The sequence below is a fragment of the Charadrius vociferus genome, unplaced genomic scaffold (genome assembly GCF_000708025.1).
Source record: "Charadrius vociferus isolate BGI_N301 unplaced genomic scaffold, ASM70802v2 scaffold259, whole genome shotgun sequence".
In the NCBI taxonomy this organism is placed as follows: Eukaryota; Metazoa; Chordata; class Aves; order Charadriiformes; family Charadriidae; genus Charadrius; species Charadrius vociferus.
This window is the reverse complement of record NW_009661368.1, coordinates 6,116,725-6,143,232: the sequence shown is the minus strand read 5'-3', so window position 1 is coordinate 6,143,232 and position 26,508 is coordinate 6,116,725. Positions and strand designations below refer to the sequence as shown.

Here is a 26,508-nt window from a genome sequence, read left to right as displayed (position 1 = left end):
GAGGTGATGCTGGGTGAAGCCCAAAGCCCCTCAGCCGCCAGCCTGAGTCACGCGGCCACGGCAGGTCCCGGGGGAAACCTGTATTTTTAGACTACGTCTGCCTTCCCTTGCAAACTGTTTATAAGCCCTTCTGCCTATGAGGGCTCTGAAGTAAGCAGGGAGACACTGGGCTGGGTGCTGCTGTGCTGATCCCTCCTGGCACCCAGCACTCAGCAACGAGGACGGGAACGGTGGGTTTGTGAGTACCAAACAGAGGGGATGCTGAGATGGACGGACATACCGTCTGCCCAAGGGTGGTCGTTCTCCTGCGGTTGCAAATGCATACGGAGAAAAGGCAGAGGGTAGATGAAGCCTGTGCTTACCCTCCGTCTTCCAGCCTTTCACCCACACATGTGGCTCAGGGCTGAGCACTGATGTGTCCCTGCGGTAGGACAGGGCTCCAGCGTCCCCCCTTCCCTCTGGCTGGTGGTGCCTGTCCCTGCCTTCTCCCTGCAGATCCCAAAGCAAGGACAAGACATGCAAAAAAGGTGGGTTTAGTTTGGATAGAAGCAGAGTTGCTGAAGCAACGGGCCAAATTTAGGGCCATATTACCTGTAGTTTCTGCAAAGTGCCATTCTGAATTCCCAAGTGTGGCTGTGTGTCCTGTTCAGGTTTCCCCATGTAATGGCACATTTCCTTATTACAGCAATGCACCCTCCTGGATTTTTCTTTTGGCTTCCCCATCTCTGAGTACCTTCCCTACCTACAGCGAGGGCTTTTCAGCTCAGGGTGACCCTCTGCTATTTCGCAGCAGCCATAACTCGGATCCAGGAAATTTCCCTTGAAAATACACTGAAGTGCTGCCAACAACAGTCCGAACCTTAACCTCAAATCCTCCCTTCACGCACATGATCCTCACTCAGCTATGGTCCCCACGTCTTCTGAAGGTCGTTGGCCAAAGTAAAAGCTCTCAACGTAAAGGCTGCGGCTGCTGTGCTAATGACCACCGTTGCTCCCAACGGGGCTGAGCTGCCTCGAGCAAACCTTTCAGCCTTTTCAGCCTGTCCGTCTTTAACCAGCTGACCACAGACCACATCCTGCACAGGCACCCCACATCTGGAACTTTATTTATAAAATGACTCATACAAGGACACACAGTTCTGAACCGCTTAAGCTCGACAGGGCAAAATTACTAGGCAGGGCACACTGAGACCTCTGCAGATAACTGGAGCTACTTTGCCAGGGGCTGGTTTGTAGGTGCGAAGCCTCTTTATGTGCTGCTTTAGGGAACAAGCTCGTGTTCTTACATTGCTGAGTATATGCCAATGAATGCCACCATGCTATGTACAGACTTCGATAAGAACTTTTCCCCTAAGTTAGATGGAGGAGATGAAAATGGCTTGGCAAAACGACGCGACCTCGGAAAGTATTCCCAGAGAGCTCTGGAGCAACTCAAGCGCGGACACGCAGTAAATTATTCAAAGGGCTGCCTCCATTTCTCTGCTCCTCTCCTTCCAGGTGAACTAAAATCCATAGAGTGGGATATACTTTCTTCCTTCTGGGGCTATGTTTAGATCATTCCTGCCAGCCACGGTGGGAGGAAGAGCCCAACAGTTCCCAGCAAACACACAATGATGAACATCCAGAGGAAGATCCGGTCAATGACCATTGCAACGTACTTCCAGTCTTCCTTCACCTGGGAACACAGAGATGAAAGGCTGATTATTAATGTTTAAATGAGATTGCAACTTATGAAGATCATTAGCGCTTTATTCCGAAATAGGATATTTTCATTTAAGTCCAGAGGTCAGAGGGGAAGGTCTCACATACATTTAGTGGTCCTATACAATGGCAAAGATTCATTCTATCAATTGCTGATGTGGGAGACAGACTCCCAGACTGTGTGGGTGTGCACGCACAATTGCAAACCCTGTTCACAGCTCCTCAGGGATGTCATACGCCCATGGATAATTAAGCTCATCTGCACACTCACTATCCCGTTTTCCATAAGCAGCAGCTGTAACTGGGTGTGTAAATGAGGCTGCGATTCAGGCTGGGGAGGGTGGGGTGAGGGGGAAAGAAATTACTCGTTTTCCCATGCTCGTAAACAGATTTGCTTACAGATTAACCAAGGCAAACTCTTTCTGCAAAGGGATTTACAGCTTTGGGTGAGTAAGCAGTGAAAATGAACGAGCAAATAAAAGAGTTGGTCTTCCTCACCCGGCTTTTTCCCTACTTTTGTCTTGCTGTGGGAGGATTTTCCAGCAATTCCTCTCTGGGGAGGTCTAGTACTTATTAATACCATCAGGCAAGAATTGTAAATGGCTATTTCATTAAGAAAGAAACCACATACATATGAAAACCTCTTTTATTACATTGCTGTTATTAATTTCTTTCCCAGGAAGAGGACTGATCAGATGGCAAAGTTTTATTTGATATGGCTGTACCCATTATAATTTCCTACAATATACCACTTGGTGCTCAACAGACCCGAGGGCTGGAATTTGGCACGCTGCCTCGCTCTTTAGGGAAAACATCTCAGCAGGAGCTAGCTCAAACCTCTTTGGCGGCTGTGATCGCAGCAAGGCGGGAGTGTGGTGGAAGGAGGAGGAGGTGGCAAAGCCCAGGCTGCGCGTCGCTGGGGCTGCTTTACTGCGCCTACTGTGACCCTGAGCAAACACTGGCTTCACCCTGCCCAAAGCTCCCGTGTACATCGGGAGTGAAAAGCACAGTACAATAGTGATAAAACACTAATGGCACAGGCCTTTTCATCCACAGATCCCAGGTTTGTTTTAAACAGAGGCAATAATAAGGGAGTAGCCCAGAACAGTAGGTGTGAGCTGAACGACGATTTGTAGGAGACCTGGCTTGATTTTATATTTTTTCTTAAGGGTTTGCTGATTATGCTGAAAATTAATTTTGGTAAAGAAAGCAGTCCAGATATCAATGAAAGAGCCATTAGCATCAGGTGATGTTTTCACAGATACAGAGGCAACTTCAGGTCCTAAAATACTATGATCTGTCAAGCAACAAACAAACAAGCTCTGAGCACAACACAGTGGCTCTGAAAACTCACCTTGAGTCTTCTCTTTCTTCATCAGTCACAGATCATAGAATCATAGAATGGTTTGGGTTGGAAGGGACCTTGAAGATCATCGAGTTCCAACCCCCCTGCCATGGGCAGGGACACCTCCCACTAGACCAAAATGCACTAGATGCACCACTAAATTTTATCTTATACCTCATGGGTGGTCCACAGAAACCATGATGTGTCAGAGGGAGAGAATATACAACTCTGGTTTCTGTGACTCATGCTATGACAATTTATTGAGCTAAGAGAATTAGTCCTTGCAGGTAAGGTATGTGCGTTTACCTCATTTTGGCATGCTGAACCCTTCATAAACTCTTCATGAGTCTTCCAACGTATTTGCTAAGTACCTGTCATCACTCTGTGCCTCAAAACAGACAACGTTCAGCTGAAGTGACGCCAGCAAAGTGAGCTCTTTTAATTATGCCTCTCGTTATTTGCCATGTGGACTGCCTGGTCAGGCATTTAAACCATCAGTATTGCTCCAGCTCTTTGGCTCAGAAAGCAGCTTTGTGAATTGGGAAATGAGGCATGCACCGGAGAACATATCATATTTTCACATAATTTGTTCTCCGAACAAAGTATCTTGACTTTTGGGGAATACCTGAACATTTTCAAAAGTGTAAGAATTGGTTAAATATTTTCTTGCAGTGGATAATTTTGTTCCCTTTAAAAACAGCACCAAGTTAAGCAGACTTTTACTATTCAATAGGTAGAGGTAAACAACTGAGATTCATCCTGAAGCTTGTTATCTTCTTGGGGGAAACCATGTTGTTTTATGATTGTACAGCCCTTAGTGCATCCATCTATAATTAGGGTGAGTAAAAGAAACAGTGACCCTTGACATCAAAAGGAATTCTCTCATCTCAAGGATAAGGTCTCAGTGGATAACTCCCCTTTGCTGTATGTTTTCTGATCTATTCATCACTTGCTGAGAGTTGGAGTGAGTCTCTGATGCTTAAAATTCCTGGTGAGGAGGGCAGCTAAGCAAGCTCTGGATGATTGTGTTTATGGGATTAGTGTCGCATGATGCAACCAATGTGTTAAGAAAATCTGAAATTTACCGTCTGATGTCCAACTGGAAAGTTGGATTGAGTAAATAGTGCCCCATTGCGGCAAAATAAACTTTTTTGAGTATTTGTGCTAGTAAAAATAAGTGCTAGATCACATGAAGAAAATAAGTGACCTAGGTAAGTTTCTTTATGAGGAAAGAAGGGAGAAATGGGAGAAGAGGAACAACTTGAAAAGTTCAACAGATATTTGCTTTCAAATGTAATGGCATATGCATAAATACTCAGCCCATCTTGAGAATGATGGCTGGGAGCGCGTTGGATGTTCGCAAAATCAATATCCAGCTTCAGACTGAGAGCACAGAAGGGTGAAATTGGAAATTATGCAGAGACAATGAAAAAAAAAAAAAGAAGAGGAGGAGGAGGAGGAGGAGGAGGAGGAAAAGAAAATTATCTGGATTTTTTGTTTTGTTTTGTTTTCTGACAGCACTGTAGCATTTCCCTGTGGTCCAGCACCTCACGTGGAGCATGATCCGCAGAGGCCTCTCTGAGAACATCCATGCAGCTGTCAACATCTGCCACCCCAACTCCTGAGCTGTATTTTGATTAGGTTTTAAGAAGCTCACTCAAAACTATTTTTGGGAACGGATCAGGGGCAGGAGCCAGCTGACTCCCCCACCCCCAAATTCCCGAAAAGTGAGGGAACCTGCAGCTCTTCCCTGGTCCAGCTCCGTGCAGGTCTGAGCAGTGGGAGCAGGGCGTCTTGCCCCAGGATTTGAGTGGAGGGTTGAGGTGCCTTGGTGACATCTGATCACCAGGACCCAGAGCCTGCAACACAGATTACAGCAGTCCCGAGTGGTTTTATCGTACTTTGTTAAAAATAAACCGGTGAGATTATCCCGTGCTTCCCCCTCCCTCAGTTACATTCTCTCCCATTTTAATTTTAAGCTGTCTTCAAAGTCTTTGTATTAGAGTAGTCCGGAGTTGCACAGAGGCATGAGGACAACAAAGCTTTCCAGACGGTGCTGTTGGTGTCTGGTTATTTTGACTTGTGTGTGACATGCAACTTGTTTTGCTTCTCAGTCTGTAATTAATTTCTAATGGCATTTCTATCATATGCTGGGACAATTTGGTCTTGCGTTTTCCCCAGTGTACCGTTGTGTTTGTATTGTTTGCAGATATCTTTTTGTAACAAACAACTGCCTCTTGCATTTCCCATTTTCTCTTTGCTGAAGCACTTAATTAAATGAGCTATTTACTTTTAATTTAGAAGCACTGCCCCCGTGGCAATGGTGCTTTAGAAAAAAGACAGGAACTTCAAAAGAAGCTCTATTCTCGTTCTGGGAAGGTGCATGTCTCTGAAAATATTACCCAAGAGACAGCAAGCTGTGTCTCAGGGGCTGCAACTGCATCAGAGGTGCCTGCTGATAGATTTGTTGAAGACTTGCATGAAGAAATGCCACAATTTGATTTTAAGATGAAAGCAAATTTCTGAGTACTGATTTTTCCCCAATAAATTCTCATTTTATTAGATCGGTTCTGCTCGTTACAGTAAATTTCAGTTCCAGAAGATCATATTTCCTTCTTCTTTGTAATTTCCACCTGGAGAAAAAACGTGCTTTCCTGCTTGACTTTACTGGGATCCAGACAGAGAAAATAGTATAGCCTCAGACCGGGGCCAGCAACTCTTCCCCCAACCTCTGCCTACCGTGCCAACCGCAGCTGCTGTGAAAGAGCAGAAAACTGCGGGCAGGTTTGCAGGCTCTTCCTGAGGAGCCTGATGCGTCGGTGGTCCTGGGGGTGACCCTTCTCCGCGCATTGCTGGATGTTTTCCTGGTGCCTTTGCTCGCGGGCAGTGCTGGCAGGAGGTCTGGTCAGAGCCCTCAAAACTGCTCCTCTTCTGCTGCTTTTGATGTTTAGTGTTGTAAATAGCTTTCTCCTCAGGATAATCACTTCATTTCAAGAGGGACGAGTAGTGGAAGGTATAAGAAGAAAATTTGTGGCTTCTGAAGACTGCTTTCATTTTAAAGAAAGTTGCAATCATGGATTAAAATGAAAGAACCCAAGGCATTCATCGACTCAGTTCTTGATGATATCAACAAGCTTAGCAGAAAAAGAATCAGTTGAAATGGGAAGTATTATTGGTGTAATATTCTTTCATTTGCACCATGGGGAAACAAGTGAGTTAAAATCAACTGACTTCCATGGGTTTACTTGTGATTATTGCTAGGAGGAGAGAGCAGTGTTTAATTCCTGCAGTCCTAACGTGCTTGTGAAGTGCTTCAGCCCGGCAAAGAGTGCTGGGCTGCCAACTAATGAAGATGGGGACTGACAGCCCATCTCTGCCACAGATTTGTTCCGTGACCTTGAACAGGTCGCCTCATCTCTGTATTTTGGCTGTCACTCCTCAACATGAGGAATAAACAGTTACTTCCTCAAAGGGATGTGGTGAAGTGAAATACATTAAAGAACAGAGGCCTCTCAAACTACGGCACCAAAGAGTATATAAATGGACAGTAGCACTTAATCTTTTGTTGCTGCTGCTAAGTGCTCAGTACTGTGAAAAATGCAAATATAAAGACACTCTTCATGCCCAGGAAGTCTTGCATAAAAGCACTATGACTTGCATTGCCTCTAAATCTTGACAAATCAAACTGTAAGCGCAGCTGAAAAAGTACCTTTTGCTGATGGATCCCTCTAGGAAAAGCTAGATAAGACTTTTCTTTAGCAAGAATACAAACTTCAGGTTATCTTGTCGCTTCCTTCATTATGCCCATAATTAGCTAGCAGGCTGCATCCATAGTATTGCAGGGGAAGAGCTACAAGAAGTGTGAAAGGATGTGGCATTTGTACATGCATCACCGTCTCCATTAAAAGAAATTCTTTCAGCCTCTACTTTCCTGCTCTATTTGTGGCCGTATTTACCCCTTCAGCGTAAGCGTGAAATTTGTCTGTCCGCCCACCTTCCTGCACAGAGCCAACTGCTCTAGTGGAAGTCCACTAATGAGGAATTGCATCACGCAGAGCTAAACATACCCTGCAATGTCCCCATGCCACTACGCGCCTCCCACATCCACAACCTATTTTGGGAATTTGCTTTCCCAGGCTCAGTAGCCAGAGTCAATGCTTAATAAAAAGAGAGAGTGTGAATTCCCTGTCTGTCAGAGGCTTCTCTGTAAAGAATAAATCTGCTATGTTCCCACCAGATGACTGCTTTTTGGGTCTCTTTCACAGTCTCAGCTGCCTCCTTCCTACCCAACAACAACTTTACTCCTCTTTTCTGCTGGAGAATCCTATTGCTCTAGAGCAGCCCTGAGCATGGTTTGGTTGCACTGCCTCCTTGGCCCACGTGCCTGCCAAGACTCCAAGGACAAATTCTCCAGCTGGGCCTATAGTGGCCAATGTGCTCAAAAAGCACAGTACGAGGGGTGGCTGAGCCTACATCAGCAAGTATACTCTCCGTATAGCCCCCAGGTGTAGTGGGGCTTCCTGAGCACGTAATTTTTTACTTACCCAAGGAGAGCAGGCCAAGTTAGCATACTTACTGAGAAATCTGCATCTTCTGCTCGCAGGTGGTCTGCGATGTAGTGAACCCCTTCCACTGCCAGCTTCAGGGCTGGGGACATCAACAGCAGATGTTGCTCTTTGGCGCTGGGAGTCTTGCTTCCTTGAGCTGGCGTGCCGGCTGCCTCGCTCTTTTGGCATTTACACTTGCACTGAGGGGGCTTGTGCGGGGGCTGCTCTTCATTTAGGTGGCACCGCTGGGATGCTGGAGAGCCGGTGGATTGGCCATTGGTCTGGGAAGAGTCCTCTTGCAGGTAGCAATACTGGATGCTCCGGGACCTACAGCGGATGCTTCCTTCTTCTGCTTTGTTGGGGCTGTACATCTGCTGAACACTTAGTGATCTGCCTTTCGAGATGGAGGTGGTCTGGGTGTCACTCAGGGGGTGATGTGAGGGTTGTGGAGAGGAGCAGGTCACCTGTACAGGCTCTGGGTGCAGCACAGAGTATTGCCCAGAAGGGGACTTGCAGATAGGCTGAGGCTTGGCTGGATCATCGAGATGGGCACAGAAGGAAGACGTGGGTGATGGCTCATTACTCTGGGGGCTGGGGGAAGATGAGGTAGTGAAGTTGGGCTCCACGTCAGTCTCAGACCAAAGCCTTGGCGTGTTGGTTACTTTGTGCATGGATTCAATGAGCTTCTTGCAATTGTCTTTCACTGTGGAGGGACGTTTCATGAAGAGGAGGCGTGGGACAATGTCAAGGAAGATCCTCCTTACCCAGTCAGGCATCGTGTGGGTACGTGGGGAACGATGGTGCACATTGAGCACGAAGACAGTGATGATGATAGACAGGGTAACAAATATCATGGTGAAGAGAAGATACTCTCCAATCAGGGGGATGACTAAGGAGGTAGATGGGATGATCTCTGTGATGAGCAGCAGGAACACAGTGAGGGACAGCAGCACGGAGATGCACAAGGTTATCTTCTCCCCACACTCAGAGGGCAGGTAGAAGACCAGGACAGTCAGGCAGGAGATCAGCAGGCAGGGGATGATCAGATTGATTGTGTAGAACAGTGGCAGCCTCCGGATAATGAAGGAATAAGTTATATCGGGGTAGATCTCTGTGCAGCATTCATATTTCTTGCTGTTGTAATTGCCCACAGCGTTGATGATGACCCATTCCCCGCTCTCCCAGTAGTCCAGTTGGTCCACATGACTGTGCATGCTCACCAAGTCTATCTTGGCTTTGTCATAGGTCCAGGAGCCAAACTTCATTGTGCAGTTTTGCTGGTCAAAGGGGAAGAAGGTAACATCGATGCTGCAGGAGCTTTTATAGATAGCAGGTGGCATCCATTTAATTCTCCCATCATAGAAGAGGTGAGCCTTGGTCAGGTGGGTGACTGCAAAGTCACCGTCAGCACTGGGGAGAGACAGAAGATAAGAAAAGACTAAGGCTTCTCTGGGACTTCTCAACTCTGTTAAAGAAATAGGATATTTACTGCCTGGCTTCCAAAAACGCACCTGGGAGACGCACGATGTACACCATGTGCTAACACTGGATCCATCCACTCTGTCCAGTGGTTTTTTAACTCTGTGGGATTATGTAAGCACTGAATTTGCATGCAAATGTCATCCCTCACCTTGCATAAGTCAGGTCCTTGAGGGGAATATACACAAGTTTTCCTCGAAGCTGTCCCATAAATGCCCTAGAAAGGGTTGAGTTTGCTTTAGAGAGGTGGGAGGAACCACTCTCAGGTAGTGTGACTGTGGTCTCTGCAGAATTAATTGTGACAGCTGCTATAAATGAAAGGGTGTTGGGTAATCATTCAGTCTCTTACATGAAAAACAGCGAGAACATCCTATTAATAGGAATAATGAAAGTTAATCTCTTGATTTCCCACTCAGGAAGAGAGCTGTCTTTTATGGTGTCTTCTTACAGGGACTCTAAATTGGGGGCTGTGCTCTGGTATAAGATAAATAGATAAAACCTCAGGATTTTATAGCAGAAAGCCATTTTCCATAACGGTGAAAAAGCTACTGCATAAAGAGTGCTTTTTTGTTTGTTTGTTTGGATCTGCTTTTCTCAGCTGGGCAGTGTGGGAAAAGTGCACTGATTTCCTGCAGCATCGCGCCGTGCACCCATGACACCATCTGCTTCCAGCTCGTCATGAGGACTGGGATACAAGGGAAGGAGATCGAAAAAGGCAACCGGAGAAGCAAGCGCACTGGGGATTTGGGGGAAGAAAGGCCATCAGGGAATGCCATACTTGATCTATAAGAGTGTTGGAGCAAGGAGGGAGACGGAGGACCTCTGGGGATGGGATCCTCAGCCCTGGAGACGGCCCTGTCCTCCACCTGCCTCAGCATCACCAGCCGCAGCTCCACTCCTTCCTCACACCCACAGCTCTGCTGCTACGCTTGAAACACTGAACCTGCGGCTTGCCCCAGTGTGTGGAGGCCACCGAAAGAAATTAGCTCATTAATAGATTCAATTAGCACAGCAGGTTATTAGTGCCCTGCATGGCTAAGCCATGCCCTGTTCCTCCCCTGCTCTCAGAGAGGAGGACGTGTGGACGGTGACAAACTCCACATCTGGGGCCAAGTCCGTGGGTACCTTCTCTACAGCAATGTCCTTCCCCCAGGCGGTGTCTGCAGGGTCCGCAGCCTGCGTTAGCCCACACAAAGAGAAAAACTGAAACATTCAGAGCTGCACAAGAGACATATCTCCTTGTTCAAATAATCACTGTGGTGGAGACCGGGTGCTTGAATCACAAAATTACACCTTCCCCTGAAAAAGAGCCGAGCTCCTACACCTGCAGCCTCTTTGTGTAGTGACTGGCTGAAACCTCAGACCCTCTTTCTTCCTTGATTTCTACTTGCAGACAGAGAATTTTGGTATCCTTGGACAGTTACATCCTGGATCAAACACCTTAGTTCAAGCAGCCTTAAAAGGCGGGTGAGCGCTGGGTAAAGCTGCAAATTTTTTTTCATCCTGAGCAAAACGTCTGGAAGATTGAAATCCCAACTGGAAAAAAGCAGGTGGAATCTGTTTGTAGAGCAATGCCCTCAAGTCTAGCTGCAGGAACAGGGAAAAGAGCATCTGAAAAGCGGTGAGGGATCGGGGACTGTCTTACACACCCGTCTGGAGCTGCTGCAGAGCTCGGGGACACGGAGGAAGAAGCCTGTTGGGCGATGCCGAGTTGCAAACCGCAATGCTGCTGAACGAAGGAGAAGCTGAGCTGGGGAGGGACCGCTTCTGCTAAAAACTTGAGATGAATTATTCAGGCTGGTACGGATAGAAAGCTCTCTGCTCCTGCCCAGCCCTCCCGGCTGGAGCCCATCCAGCCTGCGGCCGCTTTCCCAGCAGTTGGCAAACTCCCTCGGCCCCGCGCTGCCGCTTCAGCGCTCAGATGTGCCCTGACAGCAGCAACGGGCTGCGCGGGGGTCACTCCTCTCCTCCTCCTCACCAGCAGCAAGGCAAACAACACGGGGATGACCTGGCGGGGTCCCGCAAGCTGCAGAAGGCAGAGGAACTTCCCTAAATTTATTTCTTCGAGAGACCATCCATTAATTCATATGCAAAAGAGGGAAAAAAAGAAAAAGGCTTTCTGATATTTCCTCTTGCCCTGTGGAGCATCTCTGTCAGTCCGTGTGACCACCCTGGCTCCCAGTGGGACTGGTGTATTGCTCATTTTGGGAAACAGAGGCGGGATCTCAGTGAGCTGTCTTGGCTAACAAGATATCTGGGCAGAGATGACACGCGCCCCCGGCCCCCAGGATCACAGCCCACATCTCTGCCTTTTGAGACAATTTTCCAGGTTGGTTGAATCAATGGAAAAAATAAACTCAGAATTATTGTTGGTGGTGGATTTTTTACTAAACTCTTCTTCGTTGTTGTAATGGAAAGCCTGTGCTCTTTGTGGCAGGTTTTGGAAAAACAAAAGAACACAAAAGGACCCAGTACCTTTTGACCTCTGAACTAGACTTCTTCTAAAGCTTTAAAATGTCTCCTTTTTTTTAAGACAGGAAAGCTAAAAATCTGTACAAACCCAGACTGCTGTCTCAAAGGGATCAAGGCAAAACCACCGTTGTTGTTTACTCCAATGCGAGTAAAACCAAGTGATGCCATTCTACTGTGCACACAACTTGCTTCTTACCTCTTCTTTCTTAAATCTAATTTACACTCCAGGACCACTTGCTCTGGATGAAAACCGTCTTTTTTTTTCTCCTGGGTTCGCCTGCACTGTAAAGCCAGACTGAGACATGCAACATGCACAGCAAGTGACAGTCCAGCGTTTGCGGTTCTCAGTGGTTTTCTTTCTAAATCTAGATAGGAATTTGGAATCCAATTCTGTGTTTAATGAGATCTCAGAGGCATGATTGAATCATTCATTAATGGAACAATATATTTATAATTGGACTCATATTACAGAAAAGGGATAATGAGCATCCGCTAGTGTTTCCCTTCTTAGGTCGAGCAATGTGTTAGCGGCTGGGCAAATAACACACACGTGTGTTTTTCCTTCTGAAAACTGCTGGAAAAGGGCATGAAACTCTTGCTAAAAATTCATCCAGGAACAATAATCATTCACGTAATTGTGTTTCATTCCCAGAAATGTCCCATCTGGCAATATTGCAGTCTCTGCGTGACCAGCCACACGCCTGTCTTCGAGATGTAACCAGTGTGATGCTGGAGATCTCGTGTGCCAGTTATTTCCATAATTGATCTGTTTCTTTGATGAGGAAGGTATTTTTTAATTGCCTGCCTAACAAACCCAGCCTCATCCTAGGTCCAATTTGGCTCACACATTATTATGAATAACACCGGTACTGCCTTCCAAGCTGGATTTTGCCTGCAGTGCCATGGCAGGAGTGAAACCATGAGCAGAATCGCTTCTTGCATTTGAGAGTCAGCTAATGACTCTGAGGAGGCATAAAACACCCTGGGACCCTCCTGCTTCTCCCTCACCAACCTAGCAGGGCTCTGAAGTAATCCCTGACCTTACCGGGCACGTTTGAACTTCTCATTGCAGTTCAGCGTAGAGGTACCTGAGCAATTTGTGCATCAGCCATGCTGTTGTATACAGCCTGTATCCAAGCCAGCTACATCGTGCAAAGGGAGTGTTCGCAGTTGTTTTAACCCTTCGCGCACAGATATATTTTTGCTTCCTTCCCCAAGCTTACCACCCACACTGGATCTTCAAGCATATGCTTACTGGGTTGGAAGCTACGCTTGCTGGCGCCCTGCCCAAGCGGGGTGAACCTGGAGATGGCTTCATCCTGGGTGAGGCTTTCATTCTGCTCCTCTTGACGTGAGTGAGGGAGCAAATAAGGTCACCTGGCTGCTGATGGTCTTCCAAAGCCTTTCTCCAGTCTCCTCCAAGGGGTGAAGTTCAGACAACCGACTGCAAATGAAGTCTGCAGTTACGAGACTGGGGAAACCTTGTTTTCTTGTGGAAAGCTTTGCTGTGGGAAATCCCGTTCCTGGCCAAGTTGTGCCGGCAGCCCTGACTGCATAACGTGGATATTTCCTTAGATGGGAAGGTGGGAGATGTGATATACTGGGACAGAGAAAATCTGCAGTCATTCCTTTATAGTGGTAGCACATTTTCATCTCGTTCTGTCTACACCACTGTGTTGTGACAGTTGTCATCAAAAACCATTTAGAAGAAGGAGCGAGTGCAAGGTAAACATCACAACAAGAACTTGAGAATTAAGATAATCGGGCTCTCCTGATTACTCTGACCTGACAGCTCTAAAAGTCTGTCAGTAATAAAGTACTGGAGCTCTTATATTTTCATGTCAAATACTACAGCGCACACCAATAAAAAGAGAAGGCGATTGCTTATTCCTTTGCCAACAAAAATAGCGCTGCTGTGTTCTGCAGCCTTTGATTCCTCATTTTGAGAATAAAGGCTGCTCTTCTAAAGTCTTCTAAGTTTATAAGGGTTCAAGAATGGTATTGTTTTACTGGCAGCCTTCAACCGTATTTCATTAAAAAGCTCTGCTGATGGAGAATTTTTTTTTTTTCCCCGCAAGTTTCTATTTTCCCTGCAGTGGGGAGATACATCATCTCTCAAAATTAAATGTTTTCAGAATGCATGTAAATGAGGCACACATTTATTTTAATTCCTGATGATACACTTTAAATCCAAACAGCGCTTTTAAAGCCTGAAAATTGGCTATATACATATATGGATATCACTAGAATGTCCTCATTTAAAGCATTTTTCACTGAACAGCAGTAACCAAGACAAATTGGACATTCAAGACCCCTTTAAAGAATGTACCCTGTACCCCTTTGGTAGACGTTAAAGAGATGCTTCTGTACTGTTCAGATTAAAATACTCTCCAAAGGCAAATCAGAGAATATTTTGTTTAACAATTGTTTTGTGCTACCAAAATGGTAACTACGAATTCACAGGTTGGAAGGGAGATCTGGAGATGATCTAGTTCAAACTCCCTGCGCAAAGCAGGGCCAGCTACAAGAGGATCAGGACCTTGTCCAGTTGGGTTTTAAATATCTCCAAGGTCTTGGCAACTTGGGTACAAAACAGATGTGTACACCTTGGGTACGCAGAGACGTCTGTGCACTGATGTGTACATCTGTAGGTCCCATCCCAGCTTTTGTTTGCTTCAGATGTTTAGAAATCATTGGTAACCAAAATTTTGATCATTCCTCAGTAAAAGGGGCATCTGTCTCAGAAATGGCTGTGCTACTATGATGAAATAAGCACAAGTTTCTCAGAAGGCTCTAACAGTGCTAAATTTGTGCATTTTCCTTCAACTCTTCCCTTTGTCAGGCATCCTCATCAGCATTTTGTAGGCAAAACTCCAGCTTTGTCCTTAGCATAATGGTAGGAGAGTCCTTGGATGCTAACACAGCAGCAGCCCACAAGGGAGATCCCTCTTACAGATTTCTATCAATTCCTGTATTATTGGATCGAGCTTGGCAGCAAACCTCAAAGGTATTTAAAGATATAGTTCCTCTCCAGAAACACAGTCATTTAAACTCCCAGAAGAATCAGGAAAGCTGAAGTGTGAAGTAGTGATTATGGACCTATAATAAGTGCAGTCTGGTGCAAAATGCCACGATCTGCCCAAGTACACACTCACACACCAAGAAAAATATCAAGAAAGTTTCTAATATTTTAAAGGTTAGACTAGGGCATATTTGGGTATTTCTCCTCCAAACAGTTTTGGGATGAGTCAGGAAACCAGTGTTACTCCATAAGTCTCAGTGGTTGCAAACATCATAGTATAGTTCAAAAGAACAAGCTGCTATAGTCTAGTTCAAAAGAACTCTTTGCTTTCTCGTGATTTTCAAAAGCCGCCTGCCGGATGATCTTCTAACCCAGTCCAGCAAATCTTTGTGTCCGTATTACCACTGGGTGAATTCCTCAAGATGTTTCCCACTCCTAATTACCAAAATTTGTATTTGAATTCCCTTCATGTATATTCCCTTCTTGTCTTTTATCCTTTTTGTTTTCTGTGACTGTGGAGACTAAGGCAGGGATTTCTTTTCGGAACAGCTAACACCAGAAAATACTGAGAAAAAAGAAAATTTTGAAATCTGAATGTTCCCAGTAGCTTCTTCCCAGGTTTTACAAACATCAGGCTGGAGAAGACAAACGCTATCATGAGTATCTGGTTGAAAACTAGCCAGGGAAGCTCACATTTCAAGTTTTCTCTCTGTCCATTAGGCTCAAGTCTGGCATTCCTCTGGGCAGCCTTTACCAACTGGAGCACCTGGCTGCAAACCAGCAGTTTCAGGGTGTTCTCCTCTGGAGTTTCTGTGTGGCACGGTGTCCAAATCACTCAACGCAGTGGTGGATAAGCAAAGAAAAAAATACTGAAATGCAGCCCCAAGGACTTATTCCCTGATTAGACCAAAAAAATTAAAATTCTTTAAATATACAATGGAAAACTAAAATGTGCTTAAAGTCCATTCATGAATGGGAAAATAAGTGAATGCAGAGGATTAGATAATTCATTTATAAATGATTTGGTGGTGTCTGAAGAGCCTTTACAGCCTCAGATAAGGAACAGCTGGCCTTCTTGGCAGAGAAGAAGCAGCTTTGTTGCTTCACTATTAACTCATATCTCTCTGTAATACATATGTTTTGTCACATCCAGTAGAAACTATTTACAGAGTCTTGGAACTTATCTCATCAAGCCTGAAAATTCAACAGCATATTAATTTCCCTGTAGGATATTAATTTGGTTTTAGATTCCTTATGAATGTTGACAACGACATATACTCTCTAGGCCAAACCAGCTGAGTTTACTGATTTAATTTGGGCCTCTAGAGTGGATAAATGGAAGGTTTTGGCAATAATGAGCTTAGATATGAGAATAACCTCACAACAAGGGGTTAGCTTTCCATAAAGATGTAAATCTTAAATCAGTTTAAATTTCACTATTTCTGGGTATACCCCAAGACGAAAATAAGAGGCATTTGTATAATCTCCTGTCCAGAAAGTCTTTTTTTCTGAAGGATGTCACCCCAGACAGAAATACCACACTTCTGCCAGCCCGCGTGGTAAGCAATAAATAACTCAGATTAAAAAGCCTCAACAGTGCAAAAGGCCAATGTGGCCACTCTCTCTCTTCCACCAAGGTCTCTGCACACAACTCTCTTGCCCTTAGGCATCCAGAATTCTGTGCGTGTATTTTAAATTCCCTCTAAACAATACATATCTCAGATATATAGATGTAAAATATGAGACAGAATCCTTGTTAGCATCGCCCATGACTAGTTACTGTGCTTGCAAAGCCTTTCTTTCTAAAATATTTGTAGCTGAGATGCCCACAAAGAGAAACAGTCTGGTTATGCAGTTGGTGAGCTAACATGCAGAAGAGCCAAATCTTGGTGTCCCATGGTGCTACAGTTTTTGCCTTGCATGTGTTGTATTTGCCCTGCAACCCCTAAAACCCATGCAAACTGATTGTTAGAGCAGCGCGACTAAGACAATGACTGCAGCTTCAGATACGTTTGACAGGAAGTTAGATAGAAGAGAGAAGTGTATCCCAGGGTAGAAAACAGTCTACACAAGACTGTATGAAAGAGTGTGGGCAAATACAGCAATAAAAAGAAATGGAATTAATGGGAAACCATTACTGACTGGCTAGTGGTTGGCGCCTACATCCATGTTTAATTCATGGATAAAGTAACCAATTAAAAATGCATGATAGACTCATGACAACCAACAGAGGAACGCATGATTATTAATGGTAAGTGTGGATAAAGGGAGAGAAGTAGCTTGGATTTAGGTAGCTGGGGCACCAGTCCTCCCTGCGCGGTGGCAGGTCACCAATGCAGTCAGAGTTGCCATCTGCCATACCTCCCTGCAATCAGACTGAGTCAAGCAATAAGGTGGGCAAGGCTGAAAGACTCGCAGCCCAGAAGAGGGTAAGGAGGACATTCTAGAATAGCTGCTGTGGCCACCAGACAGGCAGCTGCTCCCTGGAGACCCTGTAGCTGCTCAGGTGATAGCGGTGGTGAACTAGGAGAGCAGGGGAGAGCCTGCAAGGGGCAGAAGCCAAAGGCTACCCAGCTCAGAGGTCTGGGTGCCCGTTGACATCTGGGGGCTGCTTTCAGCATGAAGTCCTAAAGTTTCTCTTGCACATAGGGAGACTGAGGCATCCTTCTTTAGTGGACCATGCTCGTCAACCATGGTGACCATGGTGAGCCAAGGGAGCAGATGACACAACAGCATCTTGTGTACCAGCAGTTCCAGCAAATGGATGGCTTGGACAACAAAGGTCCCATAGACATTCGAGATTTGCGTAGCACTGTTTCCTTTGGCTGTATGGTCCACCACAATAACCATCAGAAGCTCCAAAAATAATAATCCTTACCATTGTCACTAATTAATCAATAAGAAGGACAGGGACATTTATTTTCTTCCAGTGGAAGCTGTGAACATCTTTCTTGGCTGCAGTGTGAGGCACTTGTAACATAATGTTCATGCTCAGAGTGTGTCCCTGTAGGACAGGAAGGTCCAAGTGCCTGTGAATTAGTCATTTCCATTGGTCTAATCTCTGAAAGGTGCTATGTGAGGATGCAGTGATTTCCAAGAGGTTTGCAATCACTCTACACCACTGAGGATCAGAGACAAGCTAATGGGAAAGATAACAATTTCCATAGTCTCCAAAGCTCACAATCACCCAGACAGATTCCTCCCTCGGTCATATTTTTGGAAAACAAAAGCAAAATCCTATCAAACTAGAACCAGGCAACTGTTTATTAAAAATGAGCCTGGTGTGTGTTGTGCATTTTCCCTGAGTGTAAGCCACATACAAAGATGGTTTTGTTTGATGCTTGCAGCAAGTGTTTTCTCTGGAGCCTGTGCTGGGGAGGGAGGCTGGGATGTCCTAGGAGACTGCAGAGCTCTGGTACGATAAGCTAAGGAGAAAACAGTCTTGGCACTTGGACAATCTTTCCAATAATATCAACAGGCTCCAAAGGAAAGAAAGGAAACAACCACCTGCTCCCTCGGAAATGTCCATGCAAGAGACAGATTTCAAGCATTTGGGATCAGGAACAAATACCTATTTAAGAATAATTCTGGAATGGTATTGGGCTGACCTGAAACCAGTATTTGCAGACATGCAAGTCTGACATGTTTTAGCATATTAAGCCCATCCTCAGCTACTGGATTTTCCTGTTGATGGTGATGAATCAGGGGAGAACTCCTTGGTGAAATGAAACTGGAGGGGACTGAAAGCTCAAATTCAGCCTAATTTGGTATCTGGCACGTGAAGAGAAAGCAATATCCACATCCCACACAAAACTTGCTGTCCAGAGAAAGGATCATTAGGAGAACAAAGCCTGTGCGATGAATGTTAGTCATGTTATTTAAGGCACGTCTGGGACAGATATTATGAGAATCTACATGGAATTCAACCACAGAGAACAAAATAAGGAGGAACAAGTGCAAGAAGCCCCTTGACACCATAGGCAGAGAAAATTTGCAAGGAGAGGTTTGCCCTTTGGCCACAGTGCCCACACTCACTTGTTGTAGAGGACAATATCTGGCCTCCAGATGAGCTCCGAGGGGATTCGGATGGATGTGACATTTTCATATTCTTGGGGGTCCCAGCGTAGCTTGTAATCGTGCCACTCCTGCCAAAAACAAGGCAGTTAAAGGTAGGAGAATTCAGATTGCAAAACCAAAAAGGAACAGGGAAGAGCACATATTTTGGCGCACCCACCTGCTTCACCCACACGTTCGTGGTCATCATTTGATTTTTCTCATCCTGAAATGCAAGATCAGATATTGGTTACAGAAGCAGATGGAGCTGCCCAAGGAACTCATTAAATTTCTCTTAATTGTACTTCGTTTCTGTAATTATAAATCACCTCTGCAATAGATGTAAGTTCCACCTTGGAAATAAAAAGCAGATGTTGCTGTCATTTAACACGGGACAGGGCACAGCTGCCTGATACCACTGAACAGCTGAGCCTGCACCTAAGCAATCTTGTGAGCAGACGGACTTGAATTTATTGGGATTTTCCTCGGTGCTGATGGATTCATCCTAGGATGAGGGGGAGAGGCGGAGGGAAGGGCTCCGCAGCTCGGCTTTGACCTGACCACTGAAGGAAGGGTGGTGGTGGTATATATATCCTTACTCACATGTGTGTGCGTGAGTTACAATGCTCAGCTTCACCTGCAAGCAGTGTTTAGTACTTCTGCTGTGAAACATTATCCGTGAACACAGGTCTGGAAACACGAATCTCAGCAGTGTTCCTCCTTCTCCGAAACACATGAACTTTGAGCACTATGGATTGGCTTTTCTGAACAAAACCAAGCTACTCTGCTGACACGTAACCTTTGGACCGTCTGGTATATATCCGTGGTGCCAGTTGGTAGACTTTTTCCCAACTCTAAGTACAAATAGTATGGAAAAGTAGAACTATATGTATACTTTTAAATAATGCAAGGCGCATAAAATGCTGGTGGTACTGTAGTAGAATTAATTACTGCTTGCTGCTTGCCTTGCATGCTGGTTACAACCCCTATGTAAATAACTAAGACCAATTATGTGGGGCAGAGCCTAGTCCTGGTCTGATTTAAGTGTCACACCAGAGCTCGGAGCTTATTTCTGTGTTTGCTTCTTTTCTCTCTTCCTTTGGTCTGGCATCAAAACCAGCTCAGTTGACAGTGCTCATTTGGAAGCAAACTGCTCATCATTAACCTCGCTCTTGTGGCAGCTCAGCATTAATTCTGAGCATTAAGAGCCAGGAGATTCGTGGCAGAGATATGCCTTCCCCTTGCTCAGCCTCCTCATTGCTGTTGTGGCATCAAGTGTAAAACCTGGTCAGAGATACCCTCGTCTGTGGATTAGGGACCAGAAACACATGGAAGAAGGAAGAATATAAAAAACAATCAAATGAGCAATAAATAAAGGAAAAATGCAGCTGCTTCCTTGGTTGCAGGTGAGAGATCAGGAAGGCCGCCAGAGGAGGCTGCCGTGCCCTGGACCAATCCTTGAGCATCTGCTTCTCCAACCACTTTGTAATTCAAACATCTGAAGGTCTCCACCACAGTCCCTGCACTGGGGATCCCAGTTCTGCAGATGGTACTCTTTACTGGAATTCTCCTCCCTGGCTGGGTGCAGACCCTTGGTGGAAACTCCTGCCCATCGCTACACTTGAGGGCTCTGCCATCCTCCTGTCCCAAGCGAAGCATGACTCCAGTCCCTTGGGTTTATCTCACAATGTGCTAATGACTGATTGTCTTCTCCACCTGCATCACTGACTTCTCCTGCACGGAGCCAGCCCAGAGGACAGCGGGTGACTCCGAGCTGATGGTGGTGTTCCACCGCCCGGCCTCTCTTCTCAAGGTGAACACAGCACATGAGGTCCTGCAGAGACATGGGCTTAGGAGTTCCTCAGTGGCTGCTCCTGGACATGTGCTTGATCCCTTACCACTTCTTTCTGGGCTCAGAAAACCCTCAGCGCACCAGGGTGAGGTAAGGACATGCAGAGATGTCGAGTTCCACATTGATTTTTTGTTTCCCCCCGCCCCCTTTTGTCAGCAGGAGCCGGAGTTTGAATACGGCTCTGATTTCTCTTTCAGACTTTTTGTCGTTGGGAGCTGAACGTCGGGTCTGGCAATTGCAGCGGGGTTTGCACCAAAACAGTGTCACTGTCGGGAAGGAGGAGACAGTCCAAGTGCTGCGGTGGTGGCAGGGGGTGTCAGCAGTCCCCGACCACACAGACTGGGGTGGGAGGGGATGAGAGCTCTCCTCCAGCCGTACCCACCAGCCCCAGCAGGGAACCGCCTGCAAGTTGCACTTCTAACCACTGGCATGATTTTAAGAAGATTAATTCTTCTTAAGTAAACTGGGAAAAGCACTACGAAGCAGGTGCATCGATCCCATCCTTCCACGATTCAGCAGCTGCATAATGGAAAGTCTCTCTCATGCCTCCACAGACACTAATGTCTCATCTTTAGTCTTATCAATTATTCAGATAAGCACTGTACAACTTCAACATTAGCAACTGCAAACAGCCCTGGATCCCTCAGGCTGACGTAAGAGAGAGGAGGGGAATGGAAGACCATTTCTGTGCTGCAAAGCTGGAAGCTGATGGCTTCCGCACAAGGAGGTGCCACTCTCCAGCAACTCTTGCCCTTGATTGCCCACCTCCCACACCACCCCGGCTCTGTTTCCTCCGCATCTCAAAACTCTTATCTCAAAATATAAAATGTTGTGGAGTTATGATTGTCCTACACCAGTAATGTCTTCAAGTTGTGCTCCGCTTTCCATTATCACCCCTTTTACTCTGCCACAGGAATACAGTAAAAAGTGACAGAGAGCCTCCAAAAGAGAGACCGATATTTGTTCAAGAGATGTCCATCTGCCCAGACACGCTGTCCTGGGAAGTGTTGTGTGCAAACAGGAACAGGAGAGAGAAACATGTGGAAGTAAGATCTGCACAAGCTAGAAAGGCTCTGTATGTGCTTAACATCTGCAGCCCTGCAGGGATCTCCTTTGGATTCAACGCTTGACCCCACCACACTGTGAGAGAGTAATCCCTTAAATAGCATTTCAGTGCACATCAGTCTGGACTGCAAACCACTCTGTTTTGTACATAGCATATACAGTTTGCACATGTGTAACTTCTATTTGAGCAAACATTCAGAACCAATTTTCTTGTTAGTATCTGCCACGTTAGCTAAAAACCCTCAAAACTTTGATTTGCAGAAAGCTCTTCCGGCAAGCTATCTTCCAGAGATGCGCAAACCACTGTTCCTATTAGGTTGTGTAAATTAGTGTTAATAATTATGGCTCAAACTCCAAATCAGCTATTTGGGTTTTTTTTTTCCTTAGCTCAGACTCTCTGGCATTGATACCAGTTGCTGCACTGCTCTGCTGTGATCAGTCCCATGGATTTTGATAAGGAATTTGGGATTTTGCCTATAGTAAATGAAGAATAAAGGATCCACTTTGATGACCAGCTACTCGCATGAGCCATCCCTCGTTCCAGCAGAGCTGTCTGTGTGATAACCCTTCTCTGCCAAGGGCAAAGTCTTCCCAACCCAACCCTGGATCGGTCAGTATCACCTGCATGCCCCAGGAGCCTCTCCCCAAGCCCCGACCCCGTTAATCCTGGCCGTTTCTTGCACAAACGGGTTGCACTTACGACATCGATGAGCTGGGCAATGGACAAGCCGAAGCGGACGAGGACCACATCAGAAATGTTGGCGACGGGGCGGGACCACTTGTTATAACCGGAGAAGAGTTTCTTCAGGAGACGCTCCTCCGCGTGGGCTCGGGTTTCCACGTGGCCGAAGGCTGCAGGGAAGGCATGGCACACGGTGGCATGATACGTGTGCGGCTCCAAGCACCAGCATAGGTGGAGCCTTCTCCAGGGAGCAACCCCTGTACTAACCCCAGCAATGGGCAAGTAGGGACACATGGGAGGGTGATGCCACCCCAGTGACTTGCCTCCCCACTACCCCAGGCATTGCCTTGTATTTCTCACTCTATTCTCCCACTGTGGCCAATTCCCAACATAGGATTTCCATTGCAGAACAGGATTGGTCTGCAGAAAGTGGGGGCATCGGTAAAACCATTTGAAAAACACTACATGGACCATTCCCCCTGAATCCGGTTTAATTTTTATGGCTACTTTGTGGCAAGTTTCTAGCACTGAAGTGTGCAAGGAGAAGAGAGGGATGCTGGAAGGGCAAGGCAAAACCGAAAAGGCAGCCTCCTGGTGGGAGATAGGGATTTTGGTTCAGATTTACACACAAAAACTGGCATCAAATGCACCAGGAGAACAAAGGCAGACTGAAATTCAGCTCTTCAAACCAACCTTCATAGTTGGTCTTTCACAAAAATGATGGGTGAGGAAGAGGATGGAGATGGGGGGGGAGAACAAATTGGAAAATGAGAGCACCGTTTCCCTCAATAATGACTTTAAAAGTTGGAGGCTGCAAGGAGCAGCCCTGACCCTGCACGTACTCTCAAGGAACCGTCGGAGGCGCCTGTTGGTTATTAAAAAATTAAAGCCACCTTTGTCGCAGGGGGGTGCCGGGGGAGCTGCGCCCCCGCGCCGGCTGCAGGCGGAGGCATCCTCCGACACGGGCGGCGGGGAGAGGCAGCCGGGGGCTCTCCCCCCATCCCTCGTGGAATATGGCTCCTACTTAGTCTTTAGCTGCCCTGGATTATACAAAGGGAAGCATTAGCTGAGCGCTGGCTGTGCTCTCCCCAGCCGGAGCTGTAGCCCGGAGACACATTAACACACTTTACTCAGGGAAGAAAAACCCCGGCAAGCAGCAGGATGCTGAGCCCCTGCCTGTATTGTCCCTCTTGTCCCCTTCCCCACCGCGGCTTTAACCCTTTCCCCGTCGAATCAGGCAAGGAGCAGAAAATAAAAACAAAGCACTGCTCAGCGGAGGCTGGTATTTAGGGGACCTGCGACGACGGGGCAGGAGGATGCAGGAGTCGGGGAGATTCCTTACTGATCGGGACCAGTGTTCGCAGCATGCCTTTGAGAGGGCTAAGGGAGAAAAGAGCCAAAGAGCAGAGCAGGGGTAGAAAAGCTTTCTCAAACTTACCGGGGAAGACGCTGGCACACAGCAGGAGGAGGAGGTTTCCTTGAGACACGAGAAATCCCATTGTGGAGCAGAGCTCAGGCTCTAGTACGCAGCGTCTCCCTTCAGGGCAACTTTTCCTCTCTGACTCTCTGGATCCTCCAGCTTCATTCCCCTAAACTCTCTCCCTCTCACCTGTCTCTGGGAAAGGATTGTGGTTTGTTAGTTTTTTCTCTTCTCTTCTGACTGATTCCCAGCTCTTCCTCGCAGAAGGATGTTCTTCCCTGGGACCAGATGCACGTATACCGGCAGGAGATGCGTGAGGGCTGCAGAAAGCTCCTGTAAAGAGACAGGAATGGCACAGCCTGCCTGGGCTCTCCTGCTTGCTCCTCTCCCCTTTCCGACGGGGCGGTTTGGCTGCCGGGTTTATTTGTTGCTGCCGCTGCTGCTTTCACCCACCCTTCCCCCAGCCCTTTGGGCAGCCTTTGCTCAGATTTTGCTGCTGATGGGCCACCGGTGCCCACGCCAGCCCTCGCCGGAGCAGAGCGGGAGCACAGTATGTTTGTATATTTAATGTAGTTAGACCTGCCCACCTCCGGCTTAGGAGGAGGAGAGAATCTGTGCACTCCAGCAAACGGGCTGCAGGGAGGAAAACTTTTCGCATGAGAAATAAAGGGGGAGATGCAGCGCGCAGCTGCAGCCAGAGGTGGTGGATCTGGGGCCATCTGGGATCTTTATAGCACCTGAAGCCCAAACAGTTCTTAATTAATGAAAGCTGTCTTTTTAATCTTGTCCAAGTGCTTTTCAAAATCACTCCCGTAGACTAACAGGGTAATTAGCCTGAGAGATGTTTCTGGCCTGGGCACATAGCTTTGCTGTCCACAGTTATTGGGCTGATGAACCTGCCCATGAGAAGAGGGTTCTGCTGTGCTTGGTTCTGTACAAACATGTCATACAAATACAAATATTAGTCCCTGCCCATAGGCAACGTGCAAATCAAAGGTGAGACTGCGGCAAGAGGTTACTTGAACACATCAATATACTTGAATGTACCTTAAATATACCACAAATAACTCTGTTGAAGTCATGAAGACTTTTTGTGGAGGAAAGGAAAATTCCTTGTGTTAGCAAGGAATTATCACTCCAGCCCTTCATCTCGCATCCCCGATTCCTCACACGGGAGACGTGGAGTAGAGCCCTCTCCATTTCATTTTAAAACTAGCTTTGATATTAACACAATTACTTCCACATGGATAGCAAATGGATTTCTTTTTCAGGCAGGGGTAATTTTACCAGCTGTAAAATTAATCAAAGTCTGTTCTAATAATACTAGCTACATATTTTATGTATAATAATTTCCCTACTCCCAAAGCATCTCAAATATCTTCCAATATAATAGATTGCTGGTTGAAAATGGGGAGGATTAAAGCCACAAGAGAAATTAGGTCTGTAGTGAGATTATAAATAACACCAGTGTAGTACCAAACTCGACTTATCTTTTCTCATCTCATCTCTTCCTCAACAGTTGTCAGTCTTTTCAAATGACAAACCCCACCATATTTTCCACTGGCTGTGTGGGCTCCTGTACGATTTGCTTGCCTTGCTTTCGGTGTCCTGACCCTCACTGCAGCACCTGAGCACCTGTGACATGCTGTAAAAATCTGTAGTGCTCATTCCAGGGAACCATCCAGCCTTAATTCAATAAAACAGCAGATGTGAGATCAAATTAACTTAAAGCTGAAGCATGGGTTACATCCTGATAGCCAGGTCCTGTGCAGCACTGAGCACCTCTCCTTCCCACAGCTGAAAACAGGGTAGCAGAAGGGCAATCAGTCCTATCAGGGTAAAACCGGCATCACTCAGTCACACACTGCAACCACGCATTCCCAAAGATCCATGCATCAATCAAAAAAAACCCCCATTTCTTTAAACCCCTTTGCTCTATGGAATTTGGGGGAAGGGGGGGCATCACCTCAGTTTGCACTCTCCTCCGCTCCTCACTGGGTCCGGCGCTGCGCAGTTCCTACCCAGCAGCGTTCAATGGGGAAATCCCGGGTTTCAGCCCATCGAGCTCCAGCAACAAGCACCAGATACAACAAACCTTACAAATTCCCGAAGGCTCATGGTGGGAAATAGGATTTCTAAAGGCCATTTTTCAAGGAGGATGGTACTCTGCACAGGTCACGCACTGGGCGGCCAAACCCAAGGGATCCAAGATCAGCTATTCCCTTTTGAAAACCCTGGCCATAAATAATACAGGTATCCTTGACTACAGGCCCTCCTGCGCAGAGCTGATTCAAATCCCATGGACGAACCCCATCCATCTTCACCTTGCCTCGGTTTCTGTGCTGGCGAGCAAGGGAGCTGGCGAGCAAATACTGCCTTCAGATTAACCCTATAAATAATTTTGATTAAAAAAGGATTTCCTTCTTTTGGAAATTAATCATAAATCATCAGTTCCTCAAAGTGAAAGGTTTATCCCTCACCTCCCCGGCCCTGTTTTTATGCGATGTGGGGAATGAGCATATTTTACAGAGGTTTCTGTGCCTTGAAGTGACCTTGTTAAATCTCACTGCCAATTTCTTTCTGCATCATTGGGCCATAACAAAATTCCCATCAGCTCCTCTGTGCATTTGCAAGGCAATGTCTTCCACTGGTACATGTGCAAGGGACTTGGTCTGACTGGGACAAAAGATGCCATTTAAAGGTTTTAATGATTTTTAATTTTTTTTTTATTGTGGGAGAAAGCTGCAACTTCGGCTTGATTCTCAGGCACCAGGCTCTGAGCATCCTCATTATTGTTATCTTCCTTTGTCTGAAAAAGACGTGGATAATTTGGGTAGTCCAAATGTTCACAAAAATGGAATGCACACATC

The 26,508-nt window shown here is 46.4% G+C and overlaps 1 protein-coding gene across 1 annotated transcript; it reads right to left on the bottom strand.

The window, feature by feature from the left end:
• Positions 1 to 1,088: 1,088 nt before the first annotated feature.
• On the bottom strand, positions 1,089 to 23,720 carry CHRNA4 (cholinergic receptor, nicotinic, alpha 4 (neuronal)). Its single transcript, XM_009893438.1, has 6 exons — positions 23,657 to 23,720; positions 22,237 to 22,388; positions 18,801 to 18,845; positions 18,602 to 18,711; positions 7,623 to 9,003; positions 1,089 to 1,675 (listed from the first exon to the last, which is right to left on the bottom strand). The coding sequence occupies exons 1-6, from the start codon at positions 23,715 to 23,717 to the stop codon at positions 1,550 to 1,552; spliced, it is 1,875 nt and encodes a 624-aa protein (XP_009891740.1). The 5' UTR covers positions 23,718 to 23,720; the 3' UTR covers positions 1,089 to 1,549.
• Between the last annotated feature and the right edge of the window lie 2,788 nt (positions 23,721 to 26,508).